Below are 23,682 nucleotides of genomic sequence, written 5' to 3' on the forward strand. Positions count from 1 at the left end.
CAATATATACTGTAATACACAGTTTCATTTCCCTGCCCTGCCTGTCTGAATTTTACAGACTGGCTCAAACCGTAGATGCTTGTGCACACTAGTGAGATCATCTCACCTAGTGTTTTGGGTCAGTCTGCAAGACAAAGTTTAGCTGCAGAGCTCAGATTTAAATCTTCCCTATATATTAAGAGCCCACTCCTATTTGCTTGCTTCCCTCCTTCAAAGAAGGATGAACTATAATAAACACTATGAGCACAAAAGAAAAGCCAATGAACAAAAACTTCTACTATTAATTATAAACATTAGTGCAAACCACACAGCAGATTAATTTTAGTAAGCACAGTATTTCTGTAAGGAGGTCATACAGCTGAGGCTTTAAACACAGATCAAGTCACATTCTTTAGCCAAATACGTAGGCAGCTTTGAAGCTCACTCACATGAGCAATCTGGACTTTGCTGATAGAGTATTTTATCGTATGTTGTATCGTATGCATATTTGTATGTATACTATAATACTTTCATTGAAAATATATTAGTCCTGTGCTTTTATAAAACATAAATAACTAAAAGACAATAAAGACCAAATTCCAAAGCTGAATTGCATGTCTGGCTAAAAGACTTGCCTAGCATCATCCTAACTGCCCAGAAGAGTTTTTTTTTTTTAAATTTAAACTAGCCATTTGTCTATGTGCCTAAAAGCCAACACTTAAATCCCTGCTCGACATTCAGATGCATGGCTCTGCTGTCAAAGGTGAGGCTCACTCTTTCTTTGACATCAGATGCTCCACACTGTTGAAATTAGCTCCCATTTTTACATATTCAGATGTAGATGTAGCTGTTTGGCTTTATCTCACATCATTTGTAAAATGGCGCCTTTGTGCCTAATTAGGGGTGAACGCTTGAAAGTTGCAGCCAATTAAGAATGCTACAGGAGTGCTGATCTCCCTGCTCATCATTTCTTTGTTTGGCAATAGACGTGTGAAAGAAGGTAAAAAAAATCCAAGTTTGAAAAAGTATTTCTCAAATTACTTTTCTGGGTAAGGCCAAATGAGCTAGCAAATGCTGTAGTTAGTGGTCTGTACCCCCAGCAGCTGCAGCTGAACGATGGTGTCAGAATTTGGAAAAGTGCACTTATTAATCATTTGCTCTTTTGCAGGGACACCAGAGTTTTGCACCCTGTGTCTTCTAGAGAGATGCTGTCTTCAGAGATTTTCATCCAGCCATTTTATATAGCTGTTCCTGGTCTGAATGCCTGCAGAGAAATCAGTAGGCCAAATGGTGAATATCATACAGCCATGAAAGCAGTCATCGAAGTGATCGAGTGTGACCTCCACGCCGGCATTCTCCAAGCGCTTGGCATACATCACCCCATCATCTCGCAGGACATCATTCTCACAGGTCAGGACGTAAGTCTTTGGCTGCAGCTGCAGAGTTTCATTGTCTGCAAGGAGTGGGGCTGCTCGTACATCAAGCAGTGCCGGTATCTCCTGGATGATTTCAGCCTTGCCACTGGTTTGTATTACAGGCTTGTAGTTCTTTTTGAATGATGAAGGCAATAGAGATGTCCAGTTCAGGTGTCCTCTGAAGGAGAGAGCTTGGCTAACATCAAGAGCAGTGTGGTTGTTAATCAGCAGTGAGTGAGCCAAGTCATAGTTACCATTGAAATAATCTATCCAATAGTTGATCATGACATAACGAGGAAGAACAGGCATATTCATGTTCTGCTGATAAGAAGGTGTATTGAAGTCAAATGCCTGCAGGACTGGATAAATTAAAGCCTGCAGTTTCAGTCTGACGGCCAAATCCTCATCTTTGCTAAGCTGTGGGAAAAATACAGAACAGAACTGGGATTATAAAGAAAATAAAAATTACAATTTCAGTCTAGCACTTCATACAGCAACATTTCATTTGTCAGTTTTTAGGCTGAATTCTGCTCTTATGCAGATAATGTTCTTCTGTCTGAAATACTAGTAGCCTGATTTTTTTCTTTTCTTGTAAGGATGGTCATTCAGGCAGATCCAGTATCCCATCTCCAGCAGAAATCAGTGGCAAAAGTTTATTGAAGGATACAATAAATAAAATTTTTAAAAAAGCATAAAGTGGCATTTTTCTAACAGTGTCCAGTTTAACAACTGGCAACTGAAAGACTTCCTGAATCAAAGGAACTATGAATTTATCTTATTGTTTTTTTCAGCATATTTATCTAATTGTTTTTTTCAGCATATGCAAATTGTTGACATCTGCAGTTTTCTCTAGAGAAGGTTCACCATGTGCAGAAGTACCTCTTTGTGTTTGTCTTGAACCTGCCACCTGCATTTGATTTGAGCCTACCAATTATACATTTTGTGCCCCTCAAGAATCGGCAAACACTTCTTTTGCTTCATCTTCTACACAAGCTACACAGCTCTCTATCATATCTCACCTTGCTTAAAAAGAATTATGCATCAGGGAAACAAATTAGGAATGGTATTATTATGTTTATCCGTCCTCAATATCTAAACTTTTAGTGTAATTGTCGCTTATTAATTTTTTCACCCTGATTCATTATTGCAAGGTTTGTCAATTAATTGTCTGGACATGGTACGACTTTCTTACCACCAGTGGTTACAGCAACATGAAAAAAGCTAATAACAATGCTTCACTCAACCATGAAAAGTTATTATCGCTCACCCCAGGCTGCCTTTAAAATCTTTACTAGATTAAATTCAGATAACATTTAAACTGCAGATACCCCCCAAAATTTTTTTTAAAATTGCAAAATGATACAGGAAGACAATTTAACAGCCGAAGTAAGCTTCACACCTTGTATTTTTTGGTCCTTTATTTGTATTTGAATGAAATAAAAACATATTTTCAGAGACAAGCACCTAAAAATAGGAAGCTAAATTGATAAACTACACATGTACCTAATTACCTGCTTAGAAAAATAAAGAATCCAGCAGCAAAAAGGGTAAAGAAAGTAATTTAGCAACTTGCTCTTAAAATCTGGCTGATAAGAAGTCATCACTGTTGCAAGCTATGTGATTGATTCATATTGTGATGGACTCAGTTTTCTTCTGTAAAGTGACTAGATGCTGGCTTTCTACCATTTTGTCTTAAGGGTTGGCACATCACCTTAAAGAATCTGTCAAACCTATATGCATCACTGAATTCGGGATTGTCATACTGTAATATAAAACAGACACTGGAAGTTACCTGCTGACACACAGCAGCTGCCAAATTTCCTCCTGCACTATCGCCAGAAATTGCAATTCGACTTGGGTCAACTGAATACTCAGCTAAGACATCAGGCTGCAAAAAATGCTTAGTAGCACGAAGAGCATCATAAAATTGCTCCGGGAAGCACACCTCTGGTACAAGCCGGTATCTAGAAAAGAAAAGAATTGACAGACATTTATTACTGTTAATGTACCTCTCTTTCAGGATTAATAGGCAGTATCAGATATTACTTAATGGCAAGTAACTATTTAATTAGGGTAAATACTATGGGAAAAATATGAGGTGTGTAATACTTATGTAAGACTTAATCTTACAATTAATGCTGTAATTCTGAAAGAGTAGTATGAACCTACTAGATATGAATAATCCCAAGATACTATAAAGCTGTGCAGCACTTTCCTAGGATTTTCCAATAGAGGATTTAATCTTACATTATAAAAATTAATGAATATTTAAAAACACCCTTGGCAAGTGAGTCATTACAATTAGCCTGGTATTGATCCACATCCCCACCTTAACTAGTAAGAAGGAGAGCAAGTCACCTACGTGCAACAGATTCTGCTGAGCCAAACACCTAAACAGTTCTGTTTCCTGACTTTTTTGCCTATAGGCAGGAGAGAATGAACCTTGCTACACCTCTGTGCCATGAAATAAACAATAGCCAAGAACTGAGGCCATATTAATTTGCTCCAATGCCACATATTCAGTAATTCCTCTACTTTATCAAAGTGAGGAGCAGAAATATACCCATTGCACAGGTGGAGAGACTGAAGCACAAAGAGAGCAGTCTGCCCACAAACAGCCAGTAGCAGAGTCCCATTCATTAGATTTTCTCAGTTTCTAAATTCTAGTGCAGGAGAAGTCTGTTCATATTTACTGAATAATTTGTCATGTAAGAGTTGTTACTAGGCCTTATGGTACAAAGCATGCCTTCTGTTTGTAGCTTCTCAAACAACAGATTTTACATATTCCCAGTAGAGCTGAGCGAAATGAGCAAAACAAAATTCAGTTTTCTGATTCAAAACATTTTCTCTAGAATGTAAGCTAAAAAAAAAAGCTTCATATCAGAATAAATTTTAAACTTGGGTTGCAAGTTTCAAAATCCAAATCTGACCTGCTTTCAGAAAGCAATCTATATACTGCATATCTAGGAGTACGACTGTCCTTTGGGAACTCTTCGCAAAACTGCGTATCATAGACTGTGCATAGATCATGAAAGGAAGACATGCAATTAAACCAGTGAGAAAACTAATTAGAATTCAGTGATTGAGTACAAATGCCTGGACTCATCATCGCTAAGGGAAAGAGGTAAACAATAACTCAGAGAAACAGGTAGAATTATACCACAGGTAGAATCATATCACCATAAACTAGAAAAGGAATGAAAAGGATTTTTTCAATACTGTGATCGCTGTTTGTCTGCAATAACCAACAGCTGCCCTTTTTAGTTTTGTTTCCACTAATAAAAAAAGAATTAAAAAAAAACAAACACAAAAAAGCGGTGGCCCTTTAAAGTACACCACAATAAGTATTAAATGAGTAACATCAACTCCATATAATTAAATTGCAATTAGATCACAGAGCTTGGTATGTAATCAACTGCAGGTGGGAAATTTGAGTAGTTATGTAAAGTGATTGGGTTTGTAAAATTAAAAATTGAAGTTGACAATAAGGATGGGAAAAGTACCAGTCATGTTAGAGTCATCAAGGTAATGTGTTTAGCTAGTTAAGAGGTTTGTTTACCTTGGAATTGTTCACTGTATTTAAAAGGCAGCCCTGCTTCTCTGTTGTCTGGCATCCTGGCAGTCCTTTGCTCTTGAGTGGAGTACACGGTTTAAGTGAGAGGACTGAACAGTGGGAGATGGAGAGAGCAGCAGGAAACTGCCAGACTCCACAGTGTGTTCTGGTTATTGAGCAGGGTAAAATGATTTGATAATTTTAATGTTGCAGATCCTTGCACAGTATATTTTAGAAACTGTGCTTTATAGAAAAGACTTGAGGTGGACTTAATACATTTATTTTCATAGAATATATATAAACATTATTTTAAATATATATTAAAAATATATCTTGTGGGAGTGGCAACTGAGGATCAGAAAAGTACCTCTTGCCACACAAGGAGGCACAGCAATGTGGTCCAGCTTTCCTTCAGGTATATATCATGTCCAAATGTGTTTGGGTTTATTGATTGCTTTTAAAGTTCAAAAGTATTTACATAATCATAACTTGACACCTGAGTGATCTCAAGTTTCATCTCCTTAAATGTAGATACAATTCCAATATGCACTGACATTTGCATTTTAGTATTTGTCCAAACGAATTCAGTGCTACTTTATTTTCCCACATTTCTGCCTTCTAAAATGACCTCTGAAATAATTAGAAACCCAAATGAATTTCTGATACCATTCCAATTTGTTGTAATTTTAAAAGGATAAAAATATCAGACTGGTATAGACACAATTATTGTCGAAGTTAAAGCCCTATACACAAACCAATAATAAGGAAAAAGCTGAAAGAACGGTGTTATATATTTCTAGTACCTTAAAATTACTTGATCAGTTTTAGATTACTCACTCAACTGAGACGACGACAGCATTGAGAGACTCAGCCATGATTCTGCAGAGATTGTTATAAAGGCTTGTTCCTGGAATGAAAGGACACAGTGTTAGGGACATACAAGTCCATTTGTGTCAACAGTTGCAAAGCCGTACGTAAGCCTTCTCAGAAAATATAAACACATCATACAAATATAAGCAAAGTAAATGAGATCAGCTTGCAATAGATAAAGTACCAAATACATACTGTAGCAGAAGGAACATAATTCACGCCTTGAGAAGTCCTGCAGTCTAATGCATCTCTTTCTTGGTGACTTGGGGGATGTAATTTCATCCACCTATCACAATTCTCTCATTTGGGCAAAATTTAAGGTACCCAGTGGCTTGGGGACATTAGCATCCAAAGACAATTATCACTGCGTGAGTCACCGCTTGTTGTTCATTTTATTATAGCATGCATTGCTTTGATTCAAATGACTTGCCCTATTAATGTCAACTGAACTACTCCTTTAAGGGAGGATTAATAATAGCTATCCTACTTATCAGTGGACTGATTTTCTTTAATTTTATTCCTTTCCAGTTACTTAATCGTTAGTTCCTGGTAATATAAAATATATTAAGACACTAAATATTTTTCTAAGTAGCTAGTCTTAGAATTTAATATTTAGTTGTAATATTTGTGCCATTAACTTCTTCATCTTGGACTTGAGGATAGCATCTGACATAGCTGAGTTATAGTAATCTAAACAAAGCGTGGTAATTTAATATAAACTTTTTGCACAACAAGTCATATGCAAACTGTTACAGGACAAATGAGGTAGGCAGGGCACTAATAAACCTCTCTTAGTCAGGCCTAAGAAAACCCATCTCAAAGCACAATTCCTCTGAAGGAGCTGTTGCAAAATTTTTAACTGCTGTAGGTGAGGGTGGTGAGACACTGGCACAGTTTGCCTAGAGAAGCTGTGGCTGCCCCATCCCTGGAAGTGTTTGAGGCCAGGTTGGACACGGCTTTGAGCAACCTGGTCTAGTGGACAGTGTCCCTGCTCATTGCAAGGGGGTTGGACTAGATGACCTTTGAAGGTCCCTTCCAACCTGAACTATTCCATGATTCTATAGGACCACAGGAAAAAGAGACTGGGATTTCCCAAGGCAGGTGAAGAAAAGATTTTAAAGTTATTTAAGGACCTAAATCTCACCTAAATCATGGTTTAAGTGACTCATACATGCATAGTCCAAGTGCAATCAATAGAGTCTTTGTTTTGGAGCATTTCAGAAAAACTCATTAATGTTCTTTTTCTGTAGATGAAGCCATAGAATGCTTCGGGGCTGTATGGACTTCACGATGTCATGGTAGCAATGGGGAAGGAAAAAGAGGAAGACTCCTCTGGGCTCTGGATCTTGGAGCAGCCATGAGAACCACATGCTCTTTCTCCTCCTGTACGATGTGGAAGTATCAGTGGTTAGCTTATTGTTGTCTATAGCTATACCTTAGTTTCTCTGATCATGTTTATGGTTTCCAAGTTAACTGGAATAAACAGCATTAGTTACCAATTAATGTAATTGCTGCTAGTGGTGGTAACAGTCCCCTAAGGGACGGGGACAGACCATGACCAGATCTGACCTCTATCTGTTTCTCCATCACACTGCCTCTTGTCGATGATCAGCAAATGTATTCCCAAGTCTTTGTTACTTAAGAGCCAAACACTAGCAATGCTGTTACATGCACTGTTGTTCAGCTCAGTCTTCTGATAATTATTCTGCAAAAATGGGGCAAAAACCTTACAGTCACTAGATCCTGATCACCAAGGACTGACTTTTGCATATGACCACAGAAAACAGGGGACTGGCTCAAACAGCCTATTCAGGCATCCCAGGAATTTAAACAATAAACTCTTTTGTCCTCTCAGGATGTAACAAAATCAACCTTTCTGTCCTTTTACAGCTCCTGTGCAGATAAGATATGCATTTTTGCTGTGTGTTCACAGTATGTTCTCCCCTCTCTCCTTAGAGCTGATCTACCAGAGTGGAGACAGTTACTACTGAATTCAGGTATGTCTTAGCAAAATTGTCATCCCTGGCAGGAAAAACAGCTTTTGGCTTCCACTGCTAGGAGAAAACCAGATCAGAACCTTATTAATTACTGGCAGACACATACTTGCACTTGCCAAGGCCCAGCCCCCTCCGTGGATGTAAACAACACTGCGCTTGAGCTTTTCATCTCGCTTTGCAGGGGGTTCAAACACTCTGACTTCCACGCCGTCAAAAACAGCATCCGTGATGTTAATGTCTTCAGAGGAGACAGACTTCAGCTTGTCAAAAGTACAAATCAAGTAATTCAGAACTATCAAGTGATGGCTGAGTCTCAGATAGTGAATTAGGTGGCACTAGGTGGGGGAAAAAGAAGAAAATTTCTGTTAGTTCAAAGCACATCATACAATACTGCATTGATGTTTAATGCAACTGTCTTCAAAGGGCAGATCCTATATGAAAATGAATATGGATTCTTAGACTATTCACTGGAAAATACTTTTCAAAGACCTCTAATGCTTTTAAGACATTAAGAGAAAACCCTGTCCATAAATAAATCAAACCATGACTACTATATGGCTCAAGACAACTGAGAATGGCACTCAGATCCTTGCCTTTGAAAGCCACCCTGAAAGGAGATGAACCTCACCAGCATGCTCCTCTTTGCGACTTGTGAAGCTCCTCAGACCAGTGCCAGCAGAGGGCAATACCACACAGGCAAAGCTTTTGTGGTGGTAAGGTATAAGAAATGCAAAGTATTTTTCTTGTTCCACCCCAAAGCGTAAGTCTTTCCACTTCCAAATTAAGAAAGTTCTCAAGGATTACAAAGAAATTTGAAAACAGGGATGATCTTAAAGGAATATAACAGTTGTTTATTGCCTTGTTCTGTATTTACCTGCTGAATTAGGAAGGATCTGAAATACTATCCAAGAACCACGTCAGGACAGTGATATAATGATTTCTCCCCCCACCTCCTCCCGGCAACTAAAGTGTGTTACATTTTTGTAGGGGTAAAACACTTTGAAAATTAGCAGTGATCTGATTTTATGTGCCCTGTTTGTAGAAGGAGAGAGATTTTATCCTCTTTGGCTATCCAGGATTTTAATTTTAATGTTTATTTTTTAACTTTGCCCTGAATAGATTAAAAACATGTTTCTCTCAGCAAACAGTACTGGAATCCAAGGCACTTCTCCAACCTAAATGGTCACGACTTGCTCCCCACGTATGACTTGCACACTATTTGTAGGGCATACCTGTTTCCATTCCCCACATGGTGCAGACGGGATGGCAGAGTGAGCCAAAGGACTGTAGGGACTATGATGTCCAGAGTGGCCATTAAAAAGGAAAAGTGGGGTCTTTTCCCTTTTGCGAAGTTAATCTCTGTCCTAGTGATGAAGGCTAGAAATCAGATAATCAGCTAAGCCTTTTGTACAACTTTCTAAGGCAAGGGAGTTGGGAGGTAAAATTAACACATATACCTAATGTACACCTGAAGGACCACCACTACCAAGGAAAACTGTCAAGTGTGACCTTTCATTTTACATACTGGTACCAATACTAGGAATAAGAGGTGTACTGTTAGGTGTCATGATGCTTGTTCACATGACTCCTTTATTGGTTTAATTCTGTTACTACCACTAGTGCAGTGCAGACCTGCTAGTATGAATTAAAGATGCTGACACCTGAGAGAGCAGGGTCACCCAGGACCGGTCTAACTACATTCATGTTGTGAAGAACCAACAGTTGCCATAATTTAACCTGTACAAAAACTATGCAGAAGCCAAGTCTGGCTCCTCATGACAGACATGATTTTGCAAATTAGAGTTTCAGTCTCTTTCTGGTTTCTATTATCTGTTCTCAAGGACAGCTATTTCATTTCCCTGATGTGTTTCTTGCCCATACTTCTGCAGTACTGTTTTTGCAGCCACTTGAAGTGCTAAGTTTCAGCTCCTCTTCCAGGAGTGCCTGCTCGCAGTAAAGGAAGGGCTAACAGAGGCAAACACGCACCTCTGGAAGAAAAGCAAGTTTTGAAGCATTCAGCAGCATCCATGCCAAAGATCTGTCTCCTTACATCTACAGCCTACTAAGGAGCCTACTCCTTACATTAAAGTTTTTAATCTGTTATTATTAGTTTTAATGTAAAAAGAAAAAATACTGTTTTTTAGTCAGGTGCTATATAGAAAAGGCCCTGCACAACCCCAGTTCCACTGCAGACTGCTGTAGGAAAAAGACAAGCTTTAATAGTTCCCCCTTCTCCCCAGTCTATGGCAAATACAATGGGCTGTTGCACAAGCGGGGAGAGGAATCCACTTCCAAAACAAGAATTTACAAAAACAACTTTCTTTTCTTGCTTTAGGTTGTTGTAATGTCACCCTGCTGAGATAGTTTGGTGGGAATCCAAATTTTAAAATGTTTGCTGCTTTTTGGATGGCGTATCATTTCTTTATACTGCAACGCTTTTCTCTGGGGGAAGAAACACAAAGTATCTACCCGGCAGGAAGAAACTGTGATTTCACAAGTCTGTTAGTGTCTCTGAATTTAAGATCATGCTTTTCTCCCACTGTTACTTAAAAATTCCAACAGGAAAACCCCGTTCGAGTTTGAAATCTGAAGAGCAATACCTCTGTTCATAATTTGGCAATCAATTTGTTCTGGCACTGATGCAATCAGCTGAAGACCTGACCCTCCCTGTGCCACATGGAGGTTCCCAGGAAAGGTAACCGCAGCAATTTTGGAAGTGCTGCCAGGGAAAACATTTTGTAGACTTTTTTTAGCCCAAGTGTGCTACGAGAGATGTCCCATTTTGCTTTTCTCCCACTTTAGTTAGTTCACATTCTTTGTAGATGAGATTACCACATACTCCCTGGAATCAGAAATGTTTTATTTTGAAAGCTAGTTAGTGTTGTTTACCAAGAAGTATTTTGCTCTGTTCTTTAAACTGCAGAGCACCATGGCCACCTGCAGGTTACCATATGCTTTCATGCCTATTTTTTCCCCTCTATCCAAGGATCCACTTGGAATCCAAGTCCTTGGTTTCCAAGGACCACTCTTTCCAAGAATCCAAAAACCTGAAAGAGATAGTTTCTAGAGCTAGGCAAAAAAGCAACTACCCTGATTTTTTGTTTTGGTTTTGTTTTTCTAGGCATAGGCATGGGTTTTTTTTGCCAAGCGTGTGCCAGGCAGATTCTTTGTAAGTGTATCTATCTAATCAGCCTATTTGGATGTCATTTATAAGGCACCAGGATTGCCTTTTTTGCTGGCAATGAGCTAGTCTTGTCCAAAGTTCTTACAAACAAAATTCTTTTTTCTCTATAAATAAATATTTAAAATAGACATATAGTACCTTATCATTCTGCAATATAGCCACTGGCAGAGGAAGATGCATTTCACTATGAGGGTGAACTATCATCTTCACTATGGGAGTGGTGAGGCACTTGCACCATTTGCTCATAAAAGCTGTGGCTGCACCATCCACGGCAGTGTTCAAGGCCAGTTTGGATGGGGCTTTGAGCAACCTGGTGGAAGGTGTGCCTGCCCATAGCATGGGGGCGTTAGAACCCTCTCCCAGGACTACATTGCCACCTGAAGGGCAGACCTGCCCACCTTGTTCACTGTGCTTCCCTGGCACCTTTCTTGTCCTGACATTAACTAACACAATACCCTAGAGCTTGACCTTGCTGCACCAGCTCAGTGGGAACCCAGCAAAAACAGAGAAACCGTACCAAACTTGAGCCAGGTCACCATCTTATTGATAACATAAGGCAGGAAAGAGGGTGTGGGGAATGGATGGGCCAGGGCCGTCTGGAAGCAGTCCACAATTGGATTGCTTTAAATCCATGATTAAACTGTACCTGGTCATGTCATGTGAACAATAATTTGTTTGATCTTTGCTGGTATTTGCAATTTTTACCACCCTTCTTGTGAGAACATGCAGGACTCTTGCAGATTATCAAACAGCACTTAAATATATCTGGGAATTGTGTGTGTGTGTGCATGTGGAACAGAAGATACAGTGACATTCTCTGGTGAAAAGGGAGAGAAAACAGTGCTGTAATAATAAAAGCTAGTGAAAAGGGAGAGAAATCAAAAGGACAAGGGGGAAATTAAGAGACTACAGAAAAAAAGGCAAACTCACAGGAAAGAGGAGATAGTATAAAGATGAAAGCCCTGTGGGCAATTAGCCCAACCACAGGCACATCACTCGCTATGGGTCACAGCTGCAAGTTTTCCCAGGTAACAACTGGTTTTATGCATCTGTCTGAATAAACATTTTTGATTTCTGAATAGGTAACTCTGGGGAAATGTGCCCGGTGAACCTCACAGCATTATGGGCTGGACTGACTAACGGGCTGACACACATGGAGAGAGAGCTCAGCTGCTGGGAAGTGAGGCAGGGATGGATGGGTGAGCACGAGGACCCCAGGAGAGGAAGGCTCGACAGGCTGGTGAGGCGGATGTGAGTATTTTGCTGGTGTTTGAGCCAATTCAGCAAATAACACCTGTGGACATCGTACAGTTAGACCTAATGACAAACTATTGCTCATTTCCCATTGCAGCTTTTCATTTTGGGGCCGCTGGCTCCCTGTGATCCATAGCTGCCTTGGCAGCAGTCTGATTTATACTCACATTGTAATGCTTCCCAGCTCTCCAACAAGTCAGGCAAAGAAAACACTACAGCCCCAACCTCCTCCTGTTTTACCAGGACATCCCCATAGCAGGGGTTTTCAGGTAAGGACAACCCAGGGACCCCTTATAGACTAAACTGTTCAAGACTGCCACTTTCTTCCTGGTGTATTCTTTGGAGAGGGCTGCCAGATCTTTAAATATTTAACTGATGTAGGAGAACATTTTCAATAAATGGAGAAAAGAGTCAGGGTTGTTGATAAAAAGCAGACAAAATACTGCTCTAGACAGCCAACATTACTTCATCTTTACTCACCAGTATCAGTCCCTAAACTGTTAGGATTCTTCTATTTGCTCCTCAGCTGGTAATTTCATGAAGAATCATAAAGGCTCATTGCTATGATGCTTACCTCTCTCATGGACTTGTACTCCATATTAGTCATGTGTTCTGTATTCCAAAAAAAAATAAATTACGTAAAGTTTTTCTATTGCTAATGTCTAACCCCTAACAGTACTCGGCACATTGGGATTCTTTGTCCTTGTATGACTTCCATTGCTGACAATGTCTTGCTCGTATCTCTGACCTTTGGCCATGAAATTATTGCAACAAGTCACATTCAGACAGCACACACAGGCAGTGAGCCTCTAAAGCCAAACTGAAAGCATCAGCTGCTTCCTCTGCTGCTTTCACAGCTGGTCAGGCCCAAGGTCCTGCAGTGAGCTTTCAGACCTCGTCAAGACCAGGAATTAAGCACACAGCTAAGGCTCCTTTTTCACATAACACTACTCAGGGATAAGCCAAGTCTCACTCATGACTCAAATGAGTAACGGTGCCAGAACTGGGCAACTGAACTGTCTAAAGACTAAACTTCCTAGCTTAAAAGATGCAGACACTATCATCAGTTCTGGAATCACTTTGCAAAACGCATTCCAACATGCCAACTACAATTATCTGTAGTCGATAACAGATTACTGAAAAATAAACAGGATCATTTCCCCACTTACCTGTGTGCAGAACATTGTTTTGTGTGCATTTCAGGCAGTTTATCCTGTTTAAAGGTGGATGTCTATTTTATTTTATAGAATCATTTCTTAAGGCAGGTGAATTATCACCCAGTAAAGAGTATGTGGTTTTAACACTGCTATATAAAGACAGAAAGACAGTCCTCAAAGACAAGTGCTCTTAGTTTGATGAATTTCCTTCAGAACTGAAAACAACTGTTTTACAGTTTATTAATTAGAAGCAGAAACGAGACTGAATGTTAATGTAAGGTTTTGTGCATATACCTATTCATCCATGATGATCTGCTTTTATACTAGATAGAGACAAAAGTTATCCGTTACTGCAAATAGGATTTCCAGTGTGGCTCATTTTCTGCTCAGGTACCACTGCCTTGAGACCCACCTGCCACAACTAACAACTTGGTTTACTATAAACCAAGTCCAAGGCCTGTTCTTGCATGTAAAAATATCAACTATTTACTTGACTGGCTGCAACTTGGATTTACATCTGTCCATAAGTCACATACTCTGAAATATATGGGTAGAGAAATGTCAAAATGTTAGAACAAACTAATTACTGTTCTCTGTAATCCTGAATGTTGATGTCCCATGCCCTAGTTTTAATTCTGATAGCTAGTGGTGGAGAAGCATGAAGGAATGGCTGATGAGGACAAATACAAGGATAGTTTTCTCCCCTGTATGGTAGCCTACCTTCTTCCATATACGTCTATCTGATGGCCTCCAGGCCAACCAATCTGTCCTTCAAAACCTCTGCTAACAGCTGTCCCAGTTAAAAAAATCCCTTCTTCCTTGCCATGCACCAGAACACCAAGTGTCATGACAGTAGGTGTTCAGAAATAACCTTTTTCAAAGGGCTTATTAAATAAACATACGCTGTTCTCTTTACTGCAATAAGGGAGAGCGGTTAGAGGAAGAAGTGAAAAATGCTTGTATCAATCCTGCTGTTAACAGCAGAATTACGAAATGTTGCTTTAGACACTTTTTGACAGACACCAAATAAAACAAATAGCTACGGTTTAAGCTACAGCTCAATCCCATTTTATGTGGTAGTCTAAATTTCAGTGAAGCCAAGTCTAGCACACCTGTATAAATACATACATAGGCAGTTTTTAATTTCTGATCTAAAATGGTGTTGTATCACAGTTTTCTGTTAACATGTTACCATGTCCCATTTTGAGGCATGTGAGAGGGACAAATTGCTCTCATTCTCAGTTAAGCACTTTCACATCAATTCATTAATATTATTAAAGTCCAAGTTTCTCTGTTTTCAGACTGGGGAAGCACAGGACATTAAAGAGGGCACAGGAACAAGGCCCTGAAAACCCAGCTCAGTTTACATCTTCCCCATGGGAATTTTTGAGAGTGGGCACTCCATCTCTTCCTATCTCTGTCCCCCCAGTTTAACATTTGGATAACAATATTGGTCCCCTTCTGTAGTGCATTTTGAAACCGACTTACAGAAACTGCCCTATAAGCATTATGCATTTTTTAAACTATGTAATTGTACTTGAATATTTGTTGAAGTGTCTCCTGCTGAGCCAGGACACTGAGTCAGTCCCAAGCTTGTAAAAAACATTTGTAGCTGACTGGGAAAAAACTTTGTATAGAAATACAAACCCCTTATAATTAGCATGCTGAAAGCCAATGACAGCCTTATTATGTTTTATTGCTAGTGATTATTAGTGCACTGAGAAAACAAACACATATCTCTATTCAAGAAACTGTCATGCTTAATAGTCAGTCTTCACAAATCTATTTCAAAATAAGCAAAAGACAATCAATTGTATTTGAAGCACATGAAGTTTGTTCATACTCTTGGCAAAAAAGGATTACAGTATATTTCAGAGATTTTAAAAACAGAAATGTACTTCTGCCTGCTATCAAACCTACAAAGGAAAGTAATAAATAGCAAGCTGAAAATACATTCAGAAGTGGGTGAAAGTTCAATGGTCACATTTAGAGAAATGTTAAACCATTTGGTCTGGCAATAGCTGTAGATGAAGAAAGGGGAAGCTGAGCTCTGCTAAAGCACATACACTTTAATTTCTATACACAGACAGAAGTTGTCTAATAACAAAATAGCCAAGCTTAATTTTTACAACCTTAGCTGCAGTTCACACAATTCCTTCTTAATGGCAGTCATTTATTGGTGACTTTGTGCTGTCCTTCAGCGTTGGAAAGGCTTTTCAACACTTGGAAAGCACCTTCTCTTTCTCTCTGGAAACAAATCTCTGTTGTGTGATTTAGGGCACCGCTAATGCCTCACTTCTGTTACGCTTCTCTGTGTAAAACTCAATTGTTCCTTCAGTTGCTTTGTAAGCCGCATTACAGAAACTGTTACTTGTTTGGTACTATAGAACTATGTATTTCTTAGGCCAGATATGTAAACAACTAAAAAATTGCCACTTTCCCCTAACACAAACTTCCCCACCCCAGAATGCCGGAACAGATGTGGGCACCTCAGACCTGCTTGCCAGCTACCTCCAGCTGCCACCTGTCAGGCTTTGTTCTGCTAGATCCTCTTGGGATTATAACTTCTAGAATATCCCAAAACAGATACCAGCCTCCAAGCTAGAGGCACCTGAATTCATCTGATGATGCCAACATATCACATAAAAAAACTGAATGTCTACATATGCCAATGGCAATATACCTAGTCAGTCATATGATTCTTCTAAAGATAGGTCTCCTTCAGCTAGAGGTTATAGCCTTGATTTAGGTGCTCTTGGATGAGCTGTGACAGGAAGTTTTACAGACAGCATGCTTTGGGGGCATCATGCCTCTTCTATCCATACTTACCAATGAATTTGGTCAAGCTTAGTGCTTGTTATTCAGTTAGTTGAGTTAAAAACATGGACGAAGTGAAAGTCAAGCCATAGATTTTACTGATGAATGAAGCTGTTGTAGGCCATATCTGCATAATTTTCATAGCAGATATATGGGAAGGTATGCAAGCAAACAGGTTTTATCTTGTACAAGCAAACAGGTTTAATTATTTCATCCTAAAGATAATGCATTGATTCAGTGATACATTTGGACCATGAGAAGATGAGTGGTCTTTCTAGTCCCGGACTCTGTCTCCAACAGTGACAACCAGAGAAGTTATTGAGGCAGAATACACAAGTCTGGACAATGTGTGGTCCACTCTCCACATGCTTCCCAGCATCCACAATTATTGCATTAGGAACATAGAAGGTACATTTCCACCTAATCCTTTTGGTATCCATTTACGGGCCCTCTGTTTACTAACTCAATCTTTTTTGAATATGCTGATGTTCTCATCCACTCAGAGTACTGGGTTTTGTACATTTCGTAACAAATTTAGTAAACTGAACTGCTGGTAAGAAATCAAAAAAATCTCAACAACCCAAATAAGCAAGCAAAAAAAAAAGAAAACAAACCAAAACCCACCGTTTGTTGTGTTCAGTAATAAGATTCCAGATCAAGGCAGTTTAGTATCTGAAAGAGCTTCCCTGTTCCAGTGCCTCACCACCCTCACAGTAAAGAACTTCTTCCTAATATCTAATCTAAATCTATCCTCTTTTAAGCTTAAAGCCATTCTCCCTTGTCCTATCCCCACATGCCCTTGTAAGTATTCCCTCTCCAGCTTTCTTGTAGACCCTCTTTAGATACTGGAAGGCTGCTATGAGATCTTCCCGGAGCCTTCTCTGTTGAGGCAATGCACACGCTTGATGTTCTAACCACGGCGAAACCACGAGCGGCACAGGGCGACCCTTCCCTGAGCTGCCCGCTGCCTTCAGCTCGAAGCCCATCCCATGCAGTAACACCCGTTACAGCGTTGACCAGCCCCGGCTCTCGCCTGCAGCGGATGTCACCGATGCTGGCGGCTCCCCCCTCCTCGGCTTCAACCCCAAGACTCTGCCCACCGCACGGCTCTTCAGCCGGGGCCCTCCCCGCCGCGGAGGACCCTGCTCCGGCTCTCCGGTGCCCGAGGCGTGCTCCGCCCGGGCTGACATCAAAACCCGGGGGCGCAGCCGCCGCTTCCAGCCACCTCCGGCACTGGAGCGAGAACCGAGCCCGCTGCATGGAGGGTGGGAAGGAGGGAGGGAGGGATATGTCTGTCCTTCCCTCCGGGGCCGTAGCGCTGGCGGGACCGGTGCAGCTCTTACCGTCTGCTGCACTACCCGAAAAGTGGCATCCAGCAGCATCAGCTTCCAGGGGTCCGACACGGTGCCGGGCAGCGGCAGGTACACGTAGTAGGCAGCCAGGGCGGCCAGCGCCGCCAACAGCACCCAGGCGGACCGCATCGCGACCGCCTCCGCCGCGGTGCGCGGGGCTTCGCCGCGGCTGCCCGCAGGGCGCACACCGCCCCAGGGCCGGCCTCTCTCGGAGGAAGTCCTAGCTCTTCCGTCCCCGCCAGCTGTGTGCCAGCTCTGGCAGGCGGCGGCCTGGTCGGCGGTTAGCCTGGGCGCTCCCGCAGCGCCACCCCGCCTCTTCTCCGCCGAAGAGGCCGCTCCGAGCAGCTGGCTGCGCCGCCCGACGAGGTACTGGGCAGCCACCACCCCCGAGGCAGGCGCCTGGCTGCCCGCGGTCCACACGGCTGCCGGAGGCTGCCCCCGTGCGGCCGGGGTCGCCCGGGGCAAGGGTCTGGGCCTGGGCCTGGCGTCGCCGGGTTGGCGTCTCCCCGCCGGTCCACACGAGGCTGCCCTGCCGCGGCCGTGGGCTGAGTGGGCTCCTGCAGCGTGCGCTGGGCCATCAATGGCCACCCAAACCCGGAGTGTCCCACTCTGCCCCTCCCTCACGCAGGCCCTGGGTCCTGTTGCCCACTTTCGACCTAAGCATCTCAGTGTGGTTCTGTGTGGCACATCGGACTGCAACGAGCTTGGTCCATGAGCAAAATCCCCACCAGTTCCCATATTCAGGGGTTGTAACACCAGAAGATGTCCAGTGGCAGCTCCTCACCCACAGAGAATGGGAACATCAGTGTGCGGGAATATCAGTATCCGGGCAAAGTTTGCCCTTCTGCAGAGCCCAGAGGCTGTGAATGTGGGATGAAGGCTGTAAAAAGGATCAAGTCAACCCTGGGGAATTCCAGATCCAGTGTTTCTAGGGACACACTTATTTTAGCTGAAGGAATAGTTCCCCATTTCACACATCACAAAACAATTCCAAAAAGGAGATTTTTGTAACTTTATTCTGGACTGGGAATTTATTTTTTATTTTTCTACCCTGGTCAGTAACAGATTTTGGTTTAACATGGGAATATTTCTTGTACATAAATTTTCTAAATAGGTCTTTCTCATCACCAACATACAGGAAATAAAAGCACTATAGAGTTCAGCCTTGACACAAAGGACTACTTAATGCTTAGTCACGGTCCTATCTTCAACAAAATAAAATATTTAAATAGCCAGGTTCACATGCATTATGAACCTAATGTGGAAAAAAGAATGAACGATATGACTTTAACAATAACATTGCTTTTAAAAGTGAACTCATTATACTAAAAAGTCACATAGAAATGTAAATAGTGTCCTAGAAAGGACAAGTTTCCTTTAAAAACTGATATGAAAAGGTAATAAAAGAAAAATATGTTTCTAAGAAGTAAAAGGTCAGCTTTTAAGCCAGCTTTACCAGAACTGAAATAAAACCTCACTGATTCTAAAGGTCACAGTAGCAAGTTTCTGGAATTTGTGAGGAAATAAGACTCATGCATCTTTACCCTGTTTTCATAACGACAGCAGATGGAGTTTCTGTAATTTTCAGTCAGTTTTGGGCAGACTACGATTGTGAAAGGGCAGCTTGGAAACAAGAATTGTCAAGAAAGCCACACTATGAGATTACTGAGGCCTCCACCTTTTTATACCGAATCTCCCATTTCTGTGTCATTTTGTGCTCCCATGTTCTGTGTTACCTTGCATCCTGCTCCCCTGCACCCTTTGCTTAGCAAACTCCCATTACTTTGCTTTCCCAAGTCCACACCCAGGATCCCTGAGTGTAATAATTTGTACCTGTCTCTTCCATCAAAATCATTGCTCCTAAAGCTCCAGCAAAACTGGGGCTTGTCCAACTCCTCTCTCATCTACTTATCTCCTTGAAATAGACATAAAAAGGCTGAATGGAATTTTTCTGGGGTTTCTCATGCTTCTACTAACCCCCATGCTTGATATTCCCCCTTGCTCAAATTTTGAAAGCTGCTGCTCTGGCTAAACTGAATCAGTATGTCTTCGAGGAATCTGTTTTGAGGTGGGCTTTTTGTGTGTGTGTGGGGTGGTTTGGTTTGGTTTTGCTTCCTAGGCACTTACAAAGAAGTCAGTTGAAAAAATAAAACTGGTGATCTGCGAAAAATAAATTAACCCCCAAAATGCAAGCTATCAAGGGGACAAGCAATTTATCTACATAAACTCACAGTCTGAAGCCACTGAGTAGTTGCTGGACAGCCACCTTCCAGAGACAATGCAGGGCAATGAGGTCTCCTTCAGGCCTCTCCAGGTTCCATCAGCTCTTTTGATGTGGCCTCATTGTCTATCTTCCACAAAGTGTGAAATACCTGCTCCCACAAAGTGTATGTGCTGGGATTCATATAATGATTGAATCTCCTGGAACTTTCTCCCTGTGGGAGAGGAAACTAACTGTTAAATGAATGTTATACTCCTGGGTTACTGATGTCTAGGTAATTGGAAGGAACAGTGAGTTTCAACTGCACGTTACATTTTACACAAAAAAAAAAGCCAATAGGTTTCTCCATTTCAGAGCCTTTTTTTAAAAAAGCACTTTGATTTTTAAACATCAGACATGCAAATAATAGTAATTATTTTTGTTATCACTCTTGATCTAAACTCTAGTGAGAATAAATGGCTTTAAACTGACAGAGGGGAGATTTAGTTTAAACACAATAAAAAAGTTTTTCCCTGCGAGAGTGCTGAGACACTGGCACAGGTTGCCCAGAGAAGATGTGGCTGCCCCAACCTTGGCAGTGTTCAAGGCCAAGCTGGATGGGGCTTTGAGCAATCTGGTCTAGTGGAAGGTGTCCCTGCCTGTTGCGGGGGGGGGGGGGGGTGGAACCAGATGAGCTTTAAGGTCCCTTCCAGCCCAAACTATTATATGATTCTATGATAAATGCACCTGATTTAAAAAAATCTTACTCACTTTTCTTAAGTGATTACTACTGAAAGTTTGTCTAAGTTCTGTCAGTCCCAGGAGGGATAGCTTACAATGGTTCATGAAAACACCCTAGCTGCTTTATGAGATTGTAATTCTAATTTTCAAGTGTATTTAAGAAATTGTTAATGTCCAAGTCACTCTTCATATACATAGTGAGCCTGTATTTATATAATGAACGTTTAGGTATCCCTATATTCTTTTAAAACTTTAACTGAGAAATGATGCATATATCAGCTGTTAATCCTCACCTCCAATAAACATACTTCTCCTATCTTTGCAGGCACAACATTTTATGTTGCTTTTTTGAGGATGTAGAGAGTAAGTGGAAATTAATGTGCAAGCACCAATAGCTTTTCCAGAAGCTATATTGCAGAAACAACATTGACTCCAAGACTGCAGAACTTGTTCCAAACCCAGGAGAAACTTCATCGCTGGTTCAGGGCATGAAGGAAACCTAAGACCTCGCTGAAAAGGACTTTGTAACAGTGTGAAGAAAGAACAGGGGGAAAGCCAGTGCAGGTTAGCATGGCCTGGCATCGCAAAATCCTGGCCCAAACCGGTACTTCAGAGTGACAGTAGGACCTTGGGTTAGGCTGTATTTTGACTGTAGGTCATTGTTGCAATTCTCTATATGAAATAACATAATTGTGGGACTGTGTAAAAATCGGCTGACTCAAGTGTCAAAACTGAACTGACCTCCTTGTTTCCCAAGCTGTTATTTTGAAATACTTTCCTCAGGAAAATAGTCCTAATAGGATCCTGAGGATAATATTATCCTCAGGATAACAGTCCTGTGGAAAAGAACTTGGGGGTGTTGGTTGATGAGAAACTTAACATGAGCCGGCTTCAGTGTGTGCTCACAGCCCAGAAAGCCAACCGTATCCTGGGCTGCATCAAAAGGAGCGTGACCAGCAGGTCGAAGGAGGTGATCCTGCCCCTCTACTCTGCTCTCGTGAGACCTCACCTGGAGTATTGTGTGCAGTTCTGGTGTCCTCAACATAAAAAAGACATGGAACTGTTGGAACAAGTCCAGAGAAGGGCCATGAGGATGATCAGGGGACTGGAGCACCTCCTGTATGAAGACAGGCTGAGAAAGTTGGGGCTGTTCAGCCTGGAGAAGAGAAGGCTGCATGGAGACTGCATAGCAGCCTTCCAGTATCTGAAGGGGGCCTATAGGGATGCTGGGGATGGACTCTTCATTAGGCACTGTAGTGACAGGACAAGGGGTAATGGGTTAAAACTTAAACAGGGGAAGTTTAGATTGGATATAAGGAAGAAGTTCTTTCCTGTTAGGGTGGTGAGGCACTGGAATAGGTTGCCCATGGAAGCTGTGAATGCTCCATCCCTGGTGGTGTTCAAGACCAGGTTGGACGAGGCCTTGGGTGATATGATTTAGCATGAGGTGTTCCTGCCCATGGCAGGCGGCTTGGAACTAGATGATCTTAAAGTCCTTTCCAACCTGAACTATTCTACGATTCTATGATTCTAATAGTACCTCACCAGCAAATCTTTATTCACATAAACAGCACCTATTGTCATCTTCTGTTTTGTTCCTGTTTTTTCTTCCAAATCATACAAAGTCATTTGATTCTCACAGCTGCTGCATCAGTCATGAAAATGCCTGAACTAATAAAGCCCTGTATTTTAGGATATAGTTATATATCTTAAGTTATATATAAGTATTAGGATATGGTATCAAAATTAGTAAGATCTAAGAACTCAATTTGGCATATAATTTAGCATAAGATAGAAAATTGTAGAAAATATATCTCATTCTTTTTACATTGAGCCAGTGAAATGTAATGCTAAATCAGGTTTCAGAGATGCTTGAGCCCCTATGAAAGAATTCCTTTCCAGATTGGTAGGTTTTAGTATTAGAGAAAATTAAAAAGGATGGTAAAGAATTTGCTATAATTAACCTGTTTTGTGGTTGGCGATCTTGAGTCAGCTGGTTAAGTTTCACCTTGACCTGTTGTTATTTTCTCCTGCCAGCTCTCTTCCCTCGTTTCCTATGATTATTGTGAAACTCAGCGTAATATATGCACGCTAATACCTTCGGCAAGGCAGCACTTATTAATAGCATTAATATATTTCATAACAGGCACAGTAACTGTTTGTCCTCCTTTTGCATAACGTCAATAGGTGGGTGAAGGGCAGCTGGATGCGCTGTGCTCTCCGGAAGAGCACACGACATGACAGCTGGGGCAGGACACGGTGAGGGGAGCTGCGACGGGGAGGCGCGGCAGGCTAAAGGGAGCCGGGCCGGGCCGGGCCGGGCCGCGGGTGCTCGCCGAGGCACGAGCGCTCCTGCACACGCTGCAGGCTGCTAACCTCTATCTCCTTGCGGCCACAGAGTGACATCACCCGGCAGCGCCTCGGATCGGCAGCGGACACCACTGCCCGCTACCGCCCCATCCGGGCCTCTCCGCCGCGGTCGTTGGAAGCGTTCGAAACCCCCCGACAGCCAATCAGCATAAAACATCCCTCGCCCATTCAACAACCTGCTGTCAACAAGGCCCGGTAGTCTGCCAGGAAACTTCCCACCGCCAATGGGAGACCTCCCAGGCATGAGTGGCAAGAATAGCACCCAATCCGAGAGGGAAGGACAGAAGCTCTGTCCAAAAAAGGAGGGGAGGAGGCGGGACAACTCGGAGAGATGGCGAATGAGGTGGTGACGTACAGAGGGGCGGTGGGACTGGCAGCCAATGCGTGGCGCACTTAGTGCGGCGGTTCGCTTTTTGAATTGTTGGTGGCGGTAGCTCATGGCGGTGGTTGTTTTTGCGGTTATCGGTATTGGCGGTGAGGGGACAGTGGGGCCTGGCGGTGGCGGCGGTATCGGGCGGGTGTGGCGTAGGGACGGGGAGCTGGGTGGCCGAGCTCGCGGAGGATAGCGGAGGGTGCGGTTGCGCTGGGGAATGTGCGGCGGCCAAGGTAGGCCTGGGGCTGTGCCTGGGGCACCCGTGAGAACGGGGGTCACGGGGCAGCGCCGCTCCGGACCCTGCGGAGGTCGCTGTGGTTTTTTCTGGACAGAGTGGAGGCCCTGGCCCGTGGGCACCTGTTAGCTCCTGAGATGAGAGCACTTGGTGGTATCTCGTCTCACGTCCACCTCCTCGCAGTG

The 23,682-nt window shown here is 42.3% G+C and overlaps 2 protein-coding genes and 1 long non-coding RNA gene across 7 annotated transcripts in view; 2 read left to right on the forward strand and 1 right to left on the reverse strand.

The window, feature by feature from the left end:
* Positions 1 to 258: 258 nt before the first annotated feature.
* NCEH1 (neutral cholesterol ester hydrolase 1) lies at positions 259 to 17,920 on the reverse strand. 2 transcript variants are annotated; one of them, XM_062603189.1, is made up of 5 exons: positions 17,570 to 17,920; positions 7,921 to 8,149; positions 5,785 to 5,854; positions 3,187 to 3,358; positions 259 to 1,811 (listed from the first exon to the last, which is right to left on the reverse strand). In XM_062603189.1, exons 1-5 carry the CDS (start codon positions 17,705 to 17,707, stop codon positions 1,194 to 1,196), a joined length of 1,227 nt encoding a protein of 408 aa, XP_062459173.1. In that variant the 5' UTR covers positions 17,708 to 17,920; the 3' UTR covers positions 259 to 1,193. The 2 variants fall into 2 exon arrangements, with proteins under 2 accessions (XP_062459173.1, XP_062459174.1); XM_062603190.1 differs by lacking the exon at positions 7,921 to 8,149 and having other exon boundaries at positions 17,570 to 17,705.
* Positions 8,359 to 16,832, forward strand: LOC134155723 (uncharacterized). Its single transcript, XR_009961698.1, has 3 exons — positions 8,359 to 10,509; positions 12,081 to 12,249; positions 12,350 to 16,832. It is a non-coding gene; the product is annotated as an uncharacterized LOC134155723 (long non-coding RNA).
* A 5,333-nt stretch (positions 17,921 to 23,253) lies between the features above and the next one.
* ECT2 (epithelial cell transforming 2) overlaps positions 23,254 to 23,682 on the forward strand; it is a 31,861-nt gene continuing 31,432 nt past the window's right edge. For 2 of the 4 annotated variants that reach the window (XM_062602898.1, XM_062602899.1), the window contains exon 1: positions 23,254 to 23,363. The gene's annotated coding sequence lies outside the window, so the exon portion shown is untranslated. The remainder of the gene's footprint in view (positions 23,364 to 23,682) is intronic. The other 2 variants (XM_062602900.1, XM_062602901.1) reach the window with 1 other exon arrangement.

The sequence above is a fragment of the Pezoporus occidentalis genome, unplaced genomic scaffold (assembly GCF_034315485.1).
Source record: "Pezoporus occidentalis ecotype Australia unplaced genomic scaffold, CSIRO_AGI_Poc_V1 ctg8, whole genome shotgun sequence".
Lineage (NCBI taxonomy): Eukaryota > Metazoa > Chordata > Aves > Psittaciformes > Psittacidae > Pezoporus > Pezoporus occidentalis.